This window comes from Lemur catta, chromosome 14 (assembly GCF_020740605.2).
Source record: "Lemur catta isolate mLemCat1 chromosome 14, mLemCat1.pri, whole genome shotgun sequence".
Classification (NCBI taxonomy): Eukaryota; Metazoa; Chordata; class Mammalia; order Primates; family Lemuridae; genus Lemur; species Lemur catta.
In genome coordinates, this window is record NC_059141.1 from 28,877,541 (window position 1) to 28,896,035 (window position 18,495).

General features: G+C 44.8%; 1 protein-coding gene across 5 annotated transcripts in view; it reads left to right on the forward strand.

Moving 5' to 3' along the window:
• MYOF (myoferlin) overlaps positions 1-18,495 on the forward strand; it is a 142,396-nt gene that overhangs the window by 46,073 nt on the left and 77,828 nt on the right. For 4 of the 5 annotated variants that reach the window (XM_045567794.1, XM_045567796.1, XM_045567795.1 and 1 more), the window contains exons 6-13: positions 10,439-10,605; positions 11,228-11,356; positions 13,748-13,810; positions 13,894-13,944; positions 15,037-15,067; positions 15,599-15,714; positions 16,336-16,462; positions 18,029-18,132. In XM_045567794.1, the coding sequence (XP_045423750.1) occupies positions 10,439-10,605; positions 11,228-11,356; positions 13,748-13,810; positions 13,894-13,944; positions 15,037-15,067; positions 15,599-15,714; positions 16,336-16,462; positions 18,029-18,132 (788 nt within the window). Of the gene's footprint in view, positions 1-10,133; positions 10,312-10,438; positions 10,606-11,227; positions 11,357-13,747; positions 13,811-13,893; positions 13,945-15,036; positions 15,068-15,598; positions 15,715-16,335; positions 16,463-18,028; positions 18,133-18,495 lie in introns of those variants that run through there. The other variant, XM_045567799.1, reaches the window with a different exon arrangement.

Sequence of the window (18,495 nt, forward strand, 5' to 3'; positions counted from 1 at the left end):
CATGGAGTTCACCAGAATCCCTGATGCTGCTCAGCTGAGATGGGAAGTGAACCAGAGCTTGGGTTCCTTGTATTTGGGTGTCAGACAAAGAATGTTACCAAGTGCTGCTCTGCAAATGAGCTGGGTCTGCAGGGCAATTTTATTTTCAAGTGTGAGATGACAAAGTGAAATTTCTTTATTTAAAAAAAATGAACACGGTTCTTGGATCTGGAAGTGCTGTCTTTGTTCCATAAAATGAGTATTTGTCAAGACTGGCTCAAGGGTGACATTGTGAATGTTGGTCTGACTAAAAGAAACTTCAGCATTTTAAAAAATCTTCTAATATCCTTGATTATCTAGATGTTTCAAGGAAAAACGTTTTTTTTCCCTAACATGGTCATTCAATTCAACCGAGCAAAGATATCTACCCTGCAACTTCATGCTAGGGAGGACATCAGGGGGAAAAAAAGCAACTTACAATCCTGAGGGAAGATAAGGCCGACAAACACGAGACAGACAGCCGGCCCTCTTGGCAATGGGTACCTTAACAACACAAACAGGACACCTGGCTCAGAATTTGTTTTTTTCCCTTCAGTTGACTCTTTGAAAAAAATGAAACTTTTTCATTCAACATAACAGTAAATGTGTGCTTTCTCTGATTTATATAGATATTTTCAAATTCTTGGAAGTTGAGCTTCTTTATCATTTCCTGAGCACAAAAAAATCTGCTTATTAAAATGTAAATGTTGGCCAGGTGTGACGGTTCATACCTGTAATCCTAGCACTCTGGGAGGCCGAGGTGAGAGGATGGCTTGAGGTCAGGAGTTGAGAGCAGCCTCAGTAAGAGTGAGACCCTGTCTCTACTAAAAACAGCAAAAATTAGCTGGGCGTGGTGGTGCACACCTATAGTCCCAGCTACTCAGGAGGCTGAGGCAGGAGGATCACTTGAACCCAGGAGTTTGAGGTTGGTGTGAGCTAAGGTGATGCCATGGCACTCTAGTCCGGGCAACAGAGCAAGACTCTGTCTCAATAAATAAATAAGTAAATAAAATAAAATAAAATAAATGTAAATGTCACAGAAATATAAGACACAGAAAGTGAAAATGTCTCACAGTCCCATCTTCCTGAGATAACCACTGTCAGCAACTACTGATATTGACCTTAAAGGTTGTCATCCACACCGTAGCTTCTGCAAAGGAGAAATGAGAAATATCGATGATAGGCCGGTTGCGGTGGCTCATGCCTGTAATCCTAGCACTCTGGGAGGGTGAGGCGGGTGGATCGCTCGAGGTCAGGAGTTCGAGACCAGCCTGAGTGAGAGTGAGACTCTGTCTCTACTAAAAATAGGAAACAATTATCTGGCCAACTAAAAGTATATATAGAAAAAATTAGCTGGGCATAGTGGCACATGCCTGTAGTCCCAGCTACTCGGGAGGCTGAGGCAGTAGGAGCGCTGAAGCCCAGGAGTTTGAGGTTGCTGTGAGCTAGGCTGACGCCACGGCGCTCACTCTAGCCCGGGCAACAAAGCGAGACTCTATCTCAAAAAAAAAAAGAAAAAAAGAAATATCGATGATAGCATACAAAAGTGAAGCTTTTCAGGAAAATTCACCCCTGCAATTTAAAGAAGCTAGTTATGATCATAGATCTCAGGAACTGAACACCTGAGGGATTCATTTTTAAGAAGTGCTTTCTTGGAACTCTTACATCAAGATGACAAAAGGTACAGACCCTGGGGCATTGGTGGCTTGACTGAAAGTGTGTGGTGTCAAGGATGTCCCTTTCCTTGACCCATCTCAGAGACTGTTCCCGATACAGAGGGGAGGGCTGACCAGGACTATAGGCTTGACCTGAAAATCTGTTACCATGGCAACTTGATTCACCAGATGTCAGCAGCTTTGCGGGAGCCTACATTCCCGTAGCCAGAAAGAACTATTTTTAAAATCTCATATCTATTTTTGAAGAGCCATCTGTTAAATTCATGCTCTGTCCAACTATAGAAATGCAAAAACTCATTCATAGCCAAATTTCACTGCTTCAAATTTATTTCATTCCATGAACACCAAAGTCATTTTTCTTGAAAGTAAATTCAATCAAAGTTCAGGAAACATTTTCTAACCCCTGTCTGTGGGGCATACAGACGTAAGAAAGGCATCACTTTGCCACCAAGGAGTTTGCAGTAGGAAGGTAAGATATAAACATGAATAACTATAGCCCAGAGCTAAGTATAGTAAATTCCTTCTGAGAGGACTAAGCAAATTATGACATGGAAACAATTTCTTCAAAAAAGTACTTTTTCAGCCATGTATTTCAACCTATGTCTTCTTGGTGCCAAGAAAGTCTTGGAAAGTCGTAATGGTTCAGTCATTGCTTCATTGGTTGAGTGCGTGAATGAATGAATGAGTAAGTGAATGATGGATGGACTATGGATGTGGTTTAAAATTTTTTCCAAGAAGGCCATTTTGGGGAACACTAGTGAATAGACCAAAGTACCTGGTTCATTCAGAAGTATGTTGAGAAGAAAGCATGTTCCTGAGGGCTGCAGATTCTGGGCTAAGACATTTGTCCTTGATGGACAGACCATGGAAATCATGGCACAAGAGACTCTTGGTCAGAGCTGAACTGGAAAATGATCAATGTGCTAGAAGATTGCTGCAGGCACTATTTTCAGGATTGGGTCTCTAATCAAGTGACTTTGTCCAGTAAACTAATTGTGTTAGGCCAATTTTTTTCTAGGATACTTAGGAAAATCAAAGTACACATAATAAACATGTAGTTCTCAATATTTAGACACAATAAAATCATTAAGGGAGAGCTCTAAATGTGCAGTTACCTGGCACTTACCTCCAGAGGGCCTAATTTAGCTGGTCTGTAGATCCTGCTGAGGGCAGATTCTGGAGTTCGTGTTGAAAAACCCTGGAGTTGTGCATTTTACCTGGTGAACATTACATTGCCCAGCTCTTCGGGTACTGTTTTCTAGACCAGATCACAGCCTGGATTGATCAAAGGCAGATGCTGTCGGGACTGCCCAGCAATCCTGGGTTTCCATCCCTGATTGTTAGAGGCTATTCCGTGGCACGCTTGCTGTGGTCTACATATTGGAACCATGCCAGAAGGTTCTTAGGGCACATCTAGTACTATTTACCCAAGAATTGGGGTGGGGTAATGAATTGCTTACAGTAGGACACAAACATTTATTTATAAAAATTTAACATTTTAAAAACTCAGAAAAATTATTATTTAGCATTCCAGCTAAGTATATGTGTTATCTCCAAAGTGTTACGTGTTTCCATGCTTTGAAACTTACTCTTCTCTGTTCTGCATTACTTTTTCTTCAGACAGCATCTCTCTCTGTTGTCCAGGCTGGAGCAGATCATTGCTTACCATAACCAGATCGTAGCTCACTGTAACCTTGAAACTCCTGGGTTCAAGTGATCCTCCCAAAGTGCTGGGGTTACAGGAGTGAGCCCCCCCAGTGCCCTGCCTGCATTGTACTTTTTCACTTATGCTGAAGATAATAGTACACCAGCCCTTTGTTCTGATTTTGTGATGACCTCTGTCCCCAGGTGACAAAATTCTCCCTTGACCAGCACCACCACTTAACAAGGCTTCATCGTGAGAAGCAGAATTCCTATCACAGGCAGACAGAGGCATTCTAGGACTCCAGAAAAACAAGGTGGCTGTGGGGAGGATGGTAAATATCGACTAAAAGAAAGTATAAAATATTCCAGAAAGAGCTCTCCTTCAAGGAATGGAAGAGGATTGAGTTAGATGGTGGCCCAATTAGTGCTGAGGCAGAAAAGATGAGAGGAGTCGGAGAGCGTTGGTACAGAGGGCCCTGCTGCAGGGGAGGTTGGGGGTTCTGTGTTCCAGGCCAGGAGGAAGCCAGTGGTGACTGGGCAAGCGCTCCTCTTCCGCAACCATTCCTGGGAGTTGCCGTCATTGGAAGCTCTAACAGGATCTTCCTCCGCGGCAAGGCGTAGACAGACAGGGGTGATGGAGTGGGGAGGGGATGAATGGCCTGCAGGTTTGGTGACCTCTGGGTGACTGACAGCCCACTCTCTTCTGCTGGGTTGGGGGAAATGCCAGAGGAGAAGAGTATGGGAGCCTGGAGGAAGGAGGGAGGTTGATACCTACTGGGGAAAGGCACAGTTGGGGATGCCAAAGGCAAACTTGACTGTCTCATAAGGTCCCCTGGGGCTGCCAACTCCTCAGCACTGAGTGGGCAGACAGAAGCCATGTAGGAAAATGTCCCTGTCACAAGCGACTGCACAAAGGGGCAGTTTGCAGGAATATTACTATTGAGCTTCTGGAAGAAGGACCGCAATGCATCAAAGGAATTATGAAGACTTATTTGTTAAATTGCTGGAGTTGCGATGGAGAGCCATTCCTAGGTGTTAATTGAAGCATCATTTGTCACCAAGTATGGGTCACACTGGGAGTTTCTGATATTCAGAAAGGAGACAGGTCAGTGTTAGCTATGGTCAAAAGCTTGGCAGGCTTTGACTGAGTGACCTTATAATTGCTGGGGAGGTAGGATGGCATTCCTTCAAGGGAACTGTGACGAGCATGTCACAGCCAGAGAGGGACAGTGAGGAACTCGATCCATAGTGAATCAGCAGATCTGGGTTTGAGCATTGGCCCCACTATCAAGCTGTGTGACAGTAGGGATGTCACTTAGCCTCTCAGAGCCTCAAATTCTTCACTCACAACATCAGGGCATTGGATTAAATGACATATAGGGTCTCTTCCAGCTCTGAAGTTTTATGATTCTATTAAAATGGCCTGGTGGAACCCAAGGTTCATGTAAGAAGATGGGATGACAGAGGTCTCTTTGGTGATGACATCAAATTGCAAGTGCCAGGATGAGCATTTGGTTCAATAGGCTGAACCCCAGAGCAGAAAGTATTTCAGGGATTACACGAACAAATGCCGAGGGGAGTTTGAGTAAGAGGAGACTTGAGGCTGGACTGTTGGATTTTGTAATATGAAGGTCTTTAGTGACCTTGACAAGAGCAGTTTGGTGGATTTGGGGGGGTCAAAGGCCTGGAGGGGGCTCAAGAGAGAATCAGAGGAGAGGAAGTGGAGGACGTGAGTGAAGATGATTCTTCCAAGGAGTTTGCTGCAAAAACGAGCCGTGAGGAAAATGGAGCAGTAACGAAAGGAGGCGCTGTAGAGTCAAGGAAAGGGTTTTGTTTGTTTGTTTTTAAAATTATGGACGGTATTTCAGCATGTTTATGCTTTGATGGGACTCATTCAGTAGAAAGGGGAAAACTGAGGAGCAGATACAAAGGCAGAAACTGCAGAAGCACATCCTTGAGTAGCAAGAGGAGATGGGATCCGCACAAACAGAGGGATTGGCTCCAGCTGGGAAGCAGAGTCAGTTCAGCAGTGGAGCGAGTGTAGCGGGAGACAAGGCAGAGAACAGATGCAGGTAGGAGGTGGTTGACTTTGAGTTGGAAGGATGTGAAAATTCTCTTCTGATTGCCTGTTTTATCAGTGAAATAAGAAACAAGGTCATTAGCAGACCCTGAGAAAGATAGAGAGGGTGTTGCAAGATCGCAATAGCTGGGAGTTCAGAAAGGTGAAGTGATTTGCCCGTGTTGGTTAATTAGTGGCCATCTCAGACTAGGATCCAGGAAAGCTTTGGAATTGATGTCTCGGAAATGTGGTGGGATGGCCAGGCAGCCCGATGAGTGCACTCACGGTTTGTCATTCTGAAATTAAAGTGGGACCAGCCAATAAGGTGTGGGGTCTTCTCTGCCAAGTTCAGCTACCTGGTGCAGAGGTAGGGTGAGTGGAGAGGTGGATAAACCAGGTAAGTACAGTGAAGTGAGAGAGGGGAAGGGATTGCGGGGCCTTTGAGGGAGCGACTGCAATTTCAGATCCCAGAACCTAACAGGGACTAGGAGAAAAGCAAGACACGAAGGAAGTGGGGGCAGGAAAGGCGGTGTGGTCAGTAGAGTGGGACTGCCTGTGTGGCTGGAGGAACAGATGGAGCAAACTGGAAAGATACACAAGATGGGCTGTCTGGTGGGTTGAATAGTGGCCCTTGAAAATTCATGTCTACATGGAACCTTAGAATGTGACTTATTTGGAAATAGGGTCTTTGCAGATATAATTAGTTAAGATGCAGATATAATTAGTCATACTGGATTAGGGCAGGCACTAAATCCAATGACTGGTGTCCTTATGAGAAGAGGTGAGGACACACAGATGCACAGGGAAGAAGGGCCTGTGACCACAGACGTAGAGATTGGAGTGATGTAGCTACAAGCCAAGGCTTGCCAGGAGCCACCAGCTAGGAAGAGGCCAGGAAGGAATTTTCCCTGGAGGCTTTGGAAGAGAGTATGTCCCTGCCAACAGCTTGATTTTGGTCTTCTAGGGTTTGGAGTTGTCAGAGAATAAATTTCTATTGTTTTAAGCCACCCGGTTTCTGGTACTTTGTTACGACAGCCCTGGGAAGCTAATACAAGCAGCAACTTCCCATTCAGTCAGCGGCTCCCAACTTAATGGGTCTCCTGGACAGGACGTGCCAGCGCAACTGCTAACATTTTGGTAATGAAACATCTTGCGCAGAAGGGTGTGTTCAGCAGTGCCTTAGGGGCCCCGTCATTCTTTGTGGAACACTCAGTATTGCATCGTTTCACCCTGTGCAGCTTCCTGCCACATAAAGGGGAGATTTCCTGCTCGACTGTCTTTCTGCTTCGAGGCAGAGATGCTGGCTGTCACCATGGCTTAGGCTGTTGCCTCTGAGCCATCCCTTCAGCCTAAAGTCTGAATAGCAGAAGGTGTTTGCAGAAGAAATAGGCTCTTCATTACTGCAGTCCGACTCTAGAATATCCATCAAGAGCTTACCCAGAGTCCAGCACCACTAATGAATTAGGAAGCAAGCTCAGGACTGAGCCCTCCTTTTGCTCCTGCTTGCCACTATAAACAACCAGCAGCTGAGAACAGGCCTATCCACAGCAAGGAGGAAGTCCCACTTGGGCCCAGGATGGTTGACGGAAGTAAACCCGAAAGCTATCCTGCCCATTTATTGCTCAGTCCAAGACAGGGGAATGACTCTCGGCGCTTCCCCGAGGCTGGCGCCGAGGTTGGGGGAGCTCTCCTTTAGCTGTCTGCATGCTCTTTCCTGAGAACTGGAGCGTAGCTTTGCCAAACTTGAAGGGACATTCAGGGGTCACCATCCCCACCCATTTATTTACTCATTCCACACTGATGAGCCCCCTGCTATGATACCAGGATTTCTGCACGGTATGGGGGCAGATACAAAGGGGAAAAGGGCAAGCCCCTGCCTCTGGGAAGTGTCTGGGGGTGGGGAGGGCTATGGGTTAACAAGTAGATGTAAGAGCCTGTGGTGAGGACTAGAAAGAACAGTGTGGTGGCAGGACAGGGTGGGACTCACTCCATCCAGGGGAGGTGGCATATTGCATCTGCAGCTTGAGGAAGGAGAGGCACTCACCTGCTGGGGAGTAGGACGAAGGACACTGTAAGAGCTTGGATCCAGGTCCTCCTCTCCTAGGCAGGAGGGAAGCCCGTCTTGTGAAGCCTCTTCAAGAATAGGGAAGAAGAGACCCAGACCATCTGGCAGAGGACAGAGGTGGCTGCTCCTTACCTTTGAGTTCTCTGGGGGTTTTCCCAGTATCCTGACAAAGACGGTGAGGCCCTGGGAGAGCTTGTTCTCCTGCTGTTTACTCAGGAACTCTGTAAAAGCAGATTCTCAAAAAAACAATTCTGAAAGAGAGAGATTTACATCTCTTTTCCGTCCATTCAGCTCTTTTCAGAAGTTGTGAAAAACAGAACTCCTGCAGGGTGCCTGTCAGTGAGGGAACTCATAGGATGGATCTGTAACCGTTACTGGGGAAATCATGGGTTAGGTATTTTCCTGTTACTTTTGCAAAGCCGCCCCTTTCAGTTGAGTCAGAGGAGGAGGAGGACAGCTGCAACAATCCAAAGAAGTATGTGTGAGCCTGTGTCCACTGCCCTGGAAGGTCAGGGACAAGGACACAGAAAAGCGTGCTGAGCTTAGCAGGGAAAAGCCATGGCTGGCCTGGCCTTGGAAGGACAGGAGCCAGGTTAGGACGGGCTACGCATGAGTGGACGGGGTGGAGGAGCAGGGCTTCCCTGGGCTAAACTGTGCAGCTGTGCTTTTGGGGAGGCCTTTACTTCCTCACAGCTACCTCTTCCTCACTCTGTGCCCCCTGCCACCGTGCTGCCCTCTGACTGCCCTAGTCCCACCCCGCCCTACCCCAATTGCTGCTTCCCAGGAAGTGTTCTGTGTGCCCTTTCCTCTCAACTGCTATGGTCTAAATGTTGTATCCCTCCAAAATTCATATGTTGAAGTCTTAACCCCCAAAGTGATGGTATTAGGTGGTGGGGCTTTTTGGAAGGTGATTAGGTCAAGAGGTCAGATGACTCATGCATGGGATTAGTGCCCTTATAGAAAAAGGCCCAAGCGAGCTCTTTCTCTCCTTCCACCATGTGCGGACACAGAGAGAAGGCGCCATGCACACCTCACCAGACAGCGAACCTGCTAGTGCCATGATCTTGGACTTCCCAGCTTCCAGAACTGTGAGGAGTAGATTCTGTTGTTTGTAAGCCACCCAGTTTAAAGTATTTTGTTATAGCAGCCCAAACAGACTAAGACACTAACCAAAACTGACTGGTTGGTGTCTTAGTCCATTTTTGTGTGACTGTTAAAGAATACCCGAGGCTGGGTAATTTATAAAGCAAAGAGATTTATTTGGATCATGGTTCTGCAGGCTGTCCGAGAAGCATGGTACCAGCATCTGCTTCTGGTGAGGGCCTCAGGCTGCTTCCGCTCATAGCAGAAGGTGAAGGGGAACTGCAGGTGCAGGAATCACATGGTGACAGAGACACCAAGAGAGAAAGCGGAGAAGATGCCAGGCTCTTTTCAACACTGGTTCTTGTGGGAAGTAAGAGTGAGAACTCACTCCTGTGAGAATGGCATCCATTCATTCATGAGGGATCTGCCCCCATGATCCAAACACTTCCCACGTGACCCCACCTCCAACACTGGGGATCAAATTTCAAAACAGACTTGGCAGGACCAAACAAACCATAGCCAAACCATAGCATTCAGCAAAACTAAAACAAAGAAGTTAATTGATTGGCTGCTGCTCTGTGCCAGGCACTGCATTAAAAGGCTTTGCATGTAGATTAATTTTATCTTTACAGTAAACCTGTTATAAATACTATTATTTTCCCCTTTTTACAAATGAGGAAACAGGTTTAGAGAAATTAAGAAACTTAGACTCACATAGCTTGAAACTGGGATTTGAAGCCAGGCAGCATGGCTCCAGAGCCCAAGCTTTCAAGAGCAGGGCTACAGAGTAATCTGATTGAACTAATTCATACCAGGGTGTGAGTGACTGACAGGTGACTGCATATGGAATATGGAAATTAAATCTCTTGCATAATTTTGCACTGTAAAGGAGAAGTTTCATAATCTAAAAGTAGGCCACACAAATGCTGGTATTTTCTAGACAAGGTGGTTAGTCTTCTGGGCTCTCAAATTATATAGTACAGATTACTATTATGAAAAGAAAAGCTAAAGTTTGTCAGTGAGTTTCAAAGAGTTTGTGAATAAAAGAAAGGGAAGACGGCAGAGTTGATTTTTGGTTTTAGAATTTTTAAGGAGAGAAAGATCTGTACATACTTGAAGGCAGGGGAAAGGCCTCTGTGGAGAAGAAACCCCTGGAGGTGAGAGAAAGAGAGAGACAGAGCAGAGAGAGCACAGGTGCGCATTTGCTGGGGCCCTCAAAGCATCAGGAGGCCGGAGGATTCACTCTGCTAAGCAGGAAAACTCCTCCCATGGGTGCAGGGGAAAGCTAAGGGGATGAATGAGGAAACGTGTTGAAATGACAAACCAGGAGGACGATGGGAGAGCAAGATGACCACCTTGGTCTTCTTGGCAAGAAAATGAGGCGAGTTTCTCATCTGCCACGAGGGTGGAGAGAGGCTTGTGAATTAGGTAGCTCAAGCAGAGAAACAGTACAGACATCTCATGAGCAGATCTCTAGAGAGAAGAGTGGGAAGGGTGAGAGTGAAGTGTGTTTTTGCAAGGCTCCGGTTTCCTGTGGCGTTTCCTAATTTCTCTGTCCTAACTGCAGAAAGTCTCCCTGACCTCAGGCTGGGTCCTGAGATCAGAACCCGGTGATTCCCGGCTGGGTCCAACGGTTGCTGTCTCCTCTCGCGAGCCCCGTGACCTCTGACTTCTCTTGGTCTCTTTGAAGCCAGCCTGAACAAGTGCCCTGATGCACCACGAACACGTTTTCCTAAAGAAACGATCTGAGTCACAGCAAGTCCCAAGTCAGTGTCACCGAGAGTGTTTCTTTCCCCCGCCATCCTGGGAACACTTAAAACATAATGGCAGGCAACCCATCTGTTTCCTGAAAATGTGAGTGTTCTCTAACCGGCTTCCTTTTTGATATTTTAGGAGAAGGGGAAGAAGACGAAGGTGATGAAGACAGGTTGGACAGCCCAGTCAGGGGCCCGGGGCCCAGGGGCCCAGCTGGGACGGTGTCGGAAGCTCAGCTTGCTCGGAGGCTCAACAGAGTGAAAAGCAGCCGGCGGATGCTGTCCAACAAGCCCCAGGACTTCCAGGTAGAAACAGCCCAGGCGCTCGCCATCTTTGTTGAACCACCATTCAGGCAGCTGCAGTGATGCTAGGAGGGACCTATGCCTTTAGTAAAGGAATAGCAAAAAGGGGTGGCAATGCACAAACCCAATAAGAAGACCTCTCTGTCTTTCTTCTGTGTGCAGAAGTGGGTTTAGTCAAGCCAGAGAAGATTCTTCAGAGAAATGAAACTATAACTTTCCTTTCCTTTGGTGGCAGGAAAGAGCTAATCAAAGAATAGAAGCATAGATGTTGCATTTTTCATAGCTCTGGGCGCTTCCTTATACTTGGGAGACGACTATGGGGTGAGTTAGTACACTGTCAGGCGCAGGAAGAGCAGGTCTGTGGCTGGAGTCTGAGCAGTGACCTCTGCCCTGCTCTTTCCAAGCCAGCTTTGAACTATTGCAGCTCCACCACGACCCTTGGTTTCTACAACAACCCAACCCCAGTTTCCATCTTGGGAATGATGACAGGTGGCCGCTCCCAGTCTGTGAGCTCCAGTATACTGCAAATCTGTGCTGGCCTGGTTCCAGCGATCGTTCTCCTGAGGGTTCTGTTCCACCATATGCAGGGAAAGGAGCAGTGACAATACCCCTTCTGTGCCTGCAGATCCGCGTCAGAGTGATTGAGGGCCGGCAGTTAAGCGGCAACAACATAAGACCTGTGGTCAAAGTCCATGTCTGTGGCCAGACACACCGAACGAGAATCAAGAGAGGGAACAATCCGTTTTTTGATGAGGTAAATGGGTGGAGAATGCATGTCCCTGCTCAGTGGGTCCTGTCGGGGAGGGAAACGCGCAAACCTAACTGCTAAAGGCAGCAGGGATTTCCAGTGTTCAACAGACAAAGTTACGAACCACTGGGTGTTCAAATCACCTGGTCGGCTTTGTCACTGGTTCTCAGAGATGCTGGTCTCTTTCTGCTGTTTTAGCAAAAACTTCTCAATGATAGAGTCCGTGACGTCATTTGTATCTACCTTTGCTTCTGCTAATTAGCAGGATGTCCCTGACGGACAACTTCATGTGACTAAGTAATGCAGTTTTTTTGAGATGTCAAAACTTACTTGGCTATAAAAATAATATGTCTTAAAGGAAAGTAATTATGAGCAAACCGGGTTTTTTTGGCCCCCATACTGAGAATGTGGCCTGCTTCTCTTGACTTCTTTTATAGCACTCCTCAAAAATACTTAATACCTCGACAGCCTTTTACTGGGCTGAGGAGACACATTTCTGAGATTCCCCTGGCCTGTGGGCCCAGGTCTTTCTTATGACAGTTCCTCTTCATTCCCTACAGCCTCTAATCCTGACTCCAGCTTTTCTTTTGTTTTACTTCTCTATTCACACAATAAACCGGTTTCTTCTGCCCAATGTTTGTGTTTCTTCCCCTTGGTGCAAGCTGGCCCCTAGCTTCCCAGAAGGCCCCCTTCTCTTCTCCCCTCAGACTTCCCTTCTAAGAAGAATCACAGACAACAGCAGGTTGCCAAGTACAGTAGTACAAACGCTCTCTCAAGAGGTCAGGGTCGCACGGGGATGGGGCACTTGGAATGGACTTCAGAGAAGGCTGGGAGAGATTCACGTAGGAGGGCAAGACCGGGTCAGAGGGAGGGCAGGGTGCCGGCTGGCGTGGGCCCGAGTAAGACCTATCTAGGCACTTATACTGCAGGCATCCTGTTTACTCTACGGCTCTCTGAAGAGCCCAGCAAGAATCTCAGCCTTGCTCAGAATTTTTCCATTTTAATGAATTTTTGGGGGATTAGATTTCTTGGCAAAAGGGAAGAAACAAATAACTAGTCCTCCAAACAGACTAGTTTGTAAATCAGTAAAAGAATTTTACTAAAAAATTCTTGGTTTATGTAGATCTTCTTAACCAAGCAATTAAACTTGGTATCACCAATAATGAGACAAAAATGACATGGTGCCCTGATGTGATAGAATGGAAGTAATCAATATCACCTGTGCCATGTCTTGTTAAATGATCAAGTTGCTTCCAACAATGGGGAAATGTTCACACAAATCCAGACTGTGGGTAGTCTACGAAGCAACTGGTCTCTGTAGAAAGAAATCAGAAACAAATAAATTGTTCTAGATAAAAGGAAACCGAAGAGACACAACAACCAAATGCAATGTATGATCCTTGCATGGATCCTGGATTATTTTTACAGCTAAAAAGAATTTTTGGGAGGAGGACATTTGGAGAAGTTTGAAAATTGACTCTGTTACATGTTAAATTTCTTGGATATGATAATAGTATTATGATTATATAAGAAGATGTCTTTGCTCTTAGGAGATGCATGTCAATATATTTTGAAGGAGTGAAGTGTCATGAAATCTAGAACTTTCTTACAAATAGTTCAGTCAAAAAAAGAGAAGGATAAAGCAAATGTCCCAAAATGGTAACAATTGGTGAACATAGTTGAAAAGTGGTATTTATCTTACCATTCTTTCAACTTTCCTGTAGACTTGAGATATTTCTAAGTTAAAAGTTGGAGAAAAAAGTCTCAGTTTGAATAAATGCTCAATATTTTTTTAGGATTAATGTTTATTGACCTGACATGATACAACCTCTATATACCTAATATTCATCTCTCAAGAATCAACCTTCTTAAAATTAGTTGTTAAAACAAGTTAAAATGTGATCAATCCTGACTCTGCTGAGGCACTAACATAATCTAATGGGCAAAGTTATCTTTGAAGATGTTTTCTTAGAAAGAGTAAGATTAGAGTCACTAGACACAAACGATAGAGCTAAAAATGTTACAGAATTAAACAAACACCTTAGGTCATGCCAGCCCTAAGTGCCTATTTTAGTAAGAGTTGCAACATGAATTAGCCTTGGATCTTTACTTCATTTAGCTTTTAGATACCTAGTCCCAAATAAACAATTTTATTTAGTTAAATAAATGCTATATTTGTTACTCCTTTTTCCTTTTTCCAACATGTGGGAGTGGGTTTACCATAAAGCTTCAACTTCAGGGCCTTTTCTAAAGCCCTGCAATGTGTTCACATGGTTAAACCTAATTTTGAATTTGTGTTTTGTATTTTTTAGGAGGGTCCCCAAAAGTATATCATCGGATCCAATTAAAGCTGAATCCCCTGCTAACACTGAAACATTTTCCCTGTTGTTTTGACAGTTGTTTTTCTACAACGTCAACACGACCCCCTCTGAGCTGATGGATGAGATCATCAGCATCCGGGTAAGGCTCGGAGGGTTGGAAGGCGCCGCGCACTCACTGCCAGCCAGCGCCGGTCACCTTGTCACTCCTCTTCTTCCTTCCAGGTTTATAATTCCCACTCTTTGCGGGCAGATTGTCTGATGGGGGAATTTAAGGTAGGTGACAACAGTCTGCTTCATTCAACATACATTAAGATGAGAACTTTCGTAAGAGGAAATCTGATTCCTGAGTATCCGTCTTGGTGACGTCTTAGGGTCACCTGTAAGAGATCAACACCATGATCCTTGCCGAGGGCTGCCTGGGGCTTGCCGACTTCTAAAGTCCAACACTTAGCAGTGCCCCAAAGCAAGATGCCCCGAAGCTGCCACATCAGGGCCCTGCCAGATTTCCATCTGTGACTGGAAGAAAATCCACTTGTATGGCAAGAAGCCCACCATCCAGCTCCACTTACCAGTGGCCCCAGAGCTCCATCTATTAATACAAAGCCAATTATAAGTCTGGAGTGTGAAAGGCAAGCCAAACCAGCAAGAGATTCAGGGTGCTTTTCTAAGAAACATTCACTGAAATTAAAAGACAAATACTTGGTTGGCTTCTTTCCAACAGCTCTACCTGGAATACGCTGCTTCCCAAAGGAAGGACCCAGTCACTAGAAGTCCTAGGTCAGGCAGACTTGTGTTCATATCCTGTCTGCCACCAATGAGCCACATGTCCCAGGGGAACTCACTTAACCTCTCTAATCTTCATCTGTGAGATGGGGTCATTGTGAAGATTAAATGAGATAGTATATGTAAGTACCTAGCACAGCACCTGACACATTGAACTGTGCAGTCAATGGTTATATTAATATTAGCATTAACTGGAGGAAGAAGGGGAGGAAGATTGGACAGAAAGTTGGGCCAGGTGAATTTCTGTATGATGACCAATGGTCCCAGTTTGCCTGGTACTTCCAGTACTAGAACTGGGAAAGTCTCTGGCAAACTAGAACATGTTGGTCACCCTATTTCCATGGTCCCTTCCAGCTCTAAGACTAGTTCATTCATTCAGTAGTGATTTATTGAGGGTCTTCTACGTGCCACACATCAGATAAGACACTGGGGACGCAGAGGGTAAGATGGAAATGTTGGGTCAGAAGGAAATTTAAGTCTAGTCAAGAGCATTATGTTTAAATATAATCATGACGGTTTCTTTATTAGTGACTAGACTGATTTTAAAATTTACTCAAACTACTTTAAATTATTTTTTCCCAGATTGATGTTGGATTTGTTTATGATGAACCTGGTAAGTAATGTTCTCTCCATCCACTTGAAGTCTTAAGTTCATGCCTTGTGACACTGAAGAAGATTCTAGCAGCCAATACAATTTGGGGAGGGGGGAACAGGAGTCAAGGAATTAAAGTCAAAGAAATTAAAAAATTTGATTTTTTTGATGGGGAGAGGGGAGGATACTTAGTGGGAATAAATATTAATAACAGTAGCTTAGTGTGGATGTCTAATTTTTTTAATCTTAACACTCATAAGTAGGTGATTTCTATGTTTGTGAGGATATTTTGATCTTATCAAGACCAGTTTATGAAATTAGTTGATCCAGCTTAGAGAGTCTTGTTTGAGTCACACGAGGACAGGATGGCGGGGGGCGGCGGGAGGGGGGAGTGCAGAACCGAGGACATTAACATGGAGACTCCTCTGGGGACTTTGGTGTGCACCATGAGGCTCCCAAGAAAATGCTTGTTTATCTTACAGCAGATGAAATTACAGACCTGTCAGCATTTATTTAGAGTGTCCCTGTCTTTTTACTCCTTCTTTATTTTAGGTCATGCTGTCCTGAGAAAATGGCTTCTTCTCCATGACCCAGAAGATACCGGCTCAGGTGCTAAAGGCTACATGAAAGTCAGCATGTTTGTCCTGGGAACTGGAGATGAGCCTCCCGTGAGTCCCTAAATTCTCTACCTTTTACCCTTTTCACTAAAAAAGAAGACCACAAATTAAGCGTATGGGTCCCAGGAACTGTGAAATGGAGCACAGCTTGTAATTCATGGCATGATCAGGGAAGTCTTCATCATGGAATTACCATTGTAGCTCACCTAGACTCCTTCCTGGTGTCCATGCGCGAGCATTCAATTCAGAAAAAATTTGTGTGTTTTTCCAACTTCCTTGCCTCATTTATAAAGACTGATTTTATCTACAGAGCTGGGCTTGACTGAAGAGTCAGGCATTGCTACCTAAATGGCTAGTAGTTATTCTGGGAAACCGGGCAGCAAACTGGAGAATAGTGAGTGGCCAGCGAGATTTGGACAAGCATCAGGAACACACACGCACTGTACTATTTGGTGCTCATCAAATTACAAAAGGACACAGAAACCTATGAGCATTGATTTTTGTAGAGCAGTTTTGAGGTTGAAGGAAAACTGGTGGCTGAACTCTTAAGCCCCAAACACAGGAAATCCTAATGGAAACAGTTCTGATTGGTTTCATTTTATAAGCACTAATTTGGCTTTCTCCAAGTGCTGCTTTTCTATGTGTATAGTTTTAATCATGTGTCCCCAACAGCCTGACAAACAAGACCGCGATGGTGACTGCGATGACGTGGAGAGTAATTTGTTACTCCCTGCTGGCATCGCCCTCCGGTGGGTGACCTTCTTACTGAAAATCTACCGAGCTGAAGATATCCCCCAGAGTACGTACGGATTTAATCTTGCCCTGGGATTATCAGTTGTCTGCGTGATGAGATGTGTTAAATTCATACTCTGAATAGCATTGGTGTTCCATACTATGTGCTTTCCTACCATGTGTTTTTCATGGAATTGTCTTCATTCATTCTCTCTCCACCGAAAGCTACCTGAGCATGTTTACGGCACAGCCAGCTGGTTGCTGATCCATGTTCCTATTGTGCACCTGCCTTTGGCCCATTCTGCTCTTGTTCATCTTCCGCCAGTGTCCTATACTTGCACCTTATTCTAGAGAATGCTAACGAGAAACGAGCAGTCAGCACTTCCAATCTCTTTCATCTCAAATTAAAATGTGAACTTTTATTTTCAAATAAATGTGTTTGCTGACTGTTAAAAATTGCTGAGCAAAGAGTGGTAAAGTCCCAATGACTAGAAGTCTACTGCAGTTGTGTTACGAGATACATTTCAGAGAATCGCTTATAGTGATTCCATTCCCAGGCACTAGTCCAGTTCCTCCTCTGTCACTGCTGACATCTTTTCTGCCTTGTCGAGTCTGCCTGCTTCCTGCTGGGCTCTGAGACACAGAACCCTTCTCCAAGTCCACAGGAGGTAGCGCCCACTATATAGACCAGGGGTCTCTTCAGGGTTTGCTACTTCTCCTGGGAACTCTCCTCCCCACCCCACCTTTTTTTTTTTTTTGAGACAGAGTCTTATTCTGTTGCCCAGACTAGAGTGCAGTGGTGTCATCATAGCTCACTGCAGCCTCAAACTCCTGGGCTCAAACAATCTTCCTGCCTCAGCCACCCAGTAGCTGGGACTACAGGCATGAGCCACTGCATCCAGCTAATTTTTCTATTTTTAATAGAGATGGGGTCTCACTCTTGCTCAGGCTGGTGTCGAACTCCTAAGCTCAAGTGAGCCTCCAACTTTGGCCTCCCAAAGTGCTAGGATTACAGGTATGAGCCACTGCACCTGGCCTCTTCCCCCCTTTTTAAGACCCTGTAATGCCTCCCCATACTATCTTTCCCTCAGAAATATCTCAAATGAAGTAAATAAATTAAACTTTACATTATACTTCCTACATGGACCTGTTTGATTTCTATTCACTTTTGAGTTTGTTGAAATAGATCATAGTTGATGAATGTGTTATTTAGGATTATGCCTAGTTTTCTTGAATTTTCTGCAAAAGGTAGCCTAGACCTATATTGTTGCGACCTAAAGCATCTTTTCCAAATTGAAACTACACCTGAGTTTGAGAATTGCCTCTTACCCTGACTAAATGAACTTTATTCTAATTTTTTTCCCTCAATAAATGATTGAATCTCGACATAATAATTTATCAACTTATTTTTCAAGGTGCTCCTGTTGATTTTAAAATTTTGTGGAGAAAACATTTTCTTTTTCTTTCAACTAAGACAAAAAGAATATCTGCTACTAGTTCTTGCCACCCAGGGGAATAATTCTTGTTGCAACTATTTTTACGTATAAGAGAAATTTTTAAATTTTGCTGAATAATTTCCCCTCTTTTAAGAGAATCAAATTTAATTTCTGCTGTGTGATGTGTTATTTTCCAGTGGATGATGCCTTCTCACAGACAGTGAAGGAAATATTTGGAGGCAATGCAGATAAGAAAAACCTTGTGGATCCTTTTGTAGAAGTTTCCTTTGCTGGAAAAAAGGTTTGTACATGATCTAAATGCAGATGCCTCTAGGAATAAATATTTCAAACACTGTGCTTTCCTTGGAGCAAATTCCTGCTTACTGTTTTTTAAAACAGCCCCCTGATGAGCTGGGCCCTCTGCAGGAACACAGATTATCTGAGTCTGAGCATGCCAGACTTCTCCACAGGTTTATTTTGGAGTGGAAAGTATGCAGAGCTCAAATTAGAAAATTCAATCTTTTGAAAGATTAGAATAGCGAAAGCTACCACTGAATTTTTGGAATTATTTTTCAGGTCCAAGCATTATATTAATCTGGGGCAAGCTCCCTAGCCAGCCGCAAGCATCCCTGGTAGATGTTGTAGAGTGTAGACCCCCACCGCC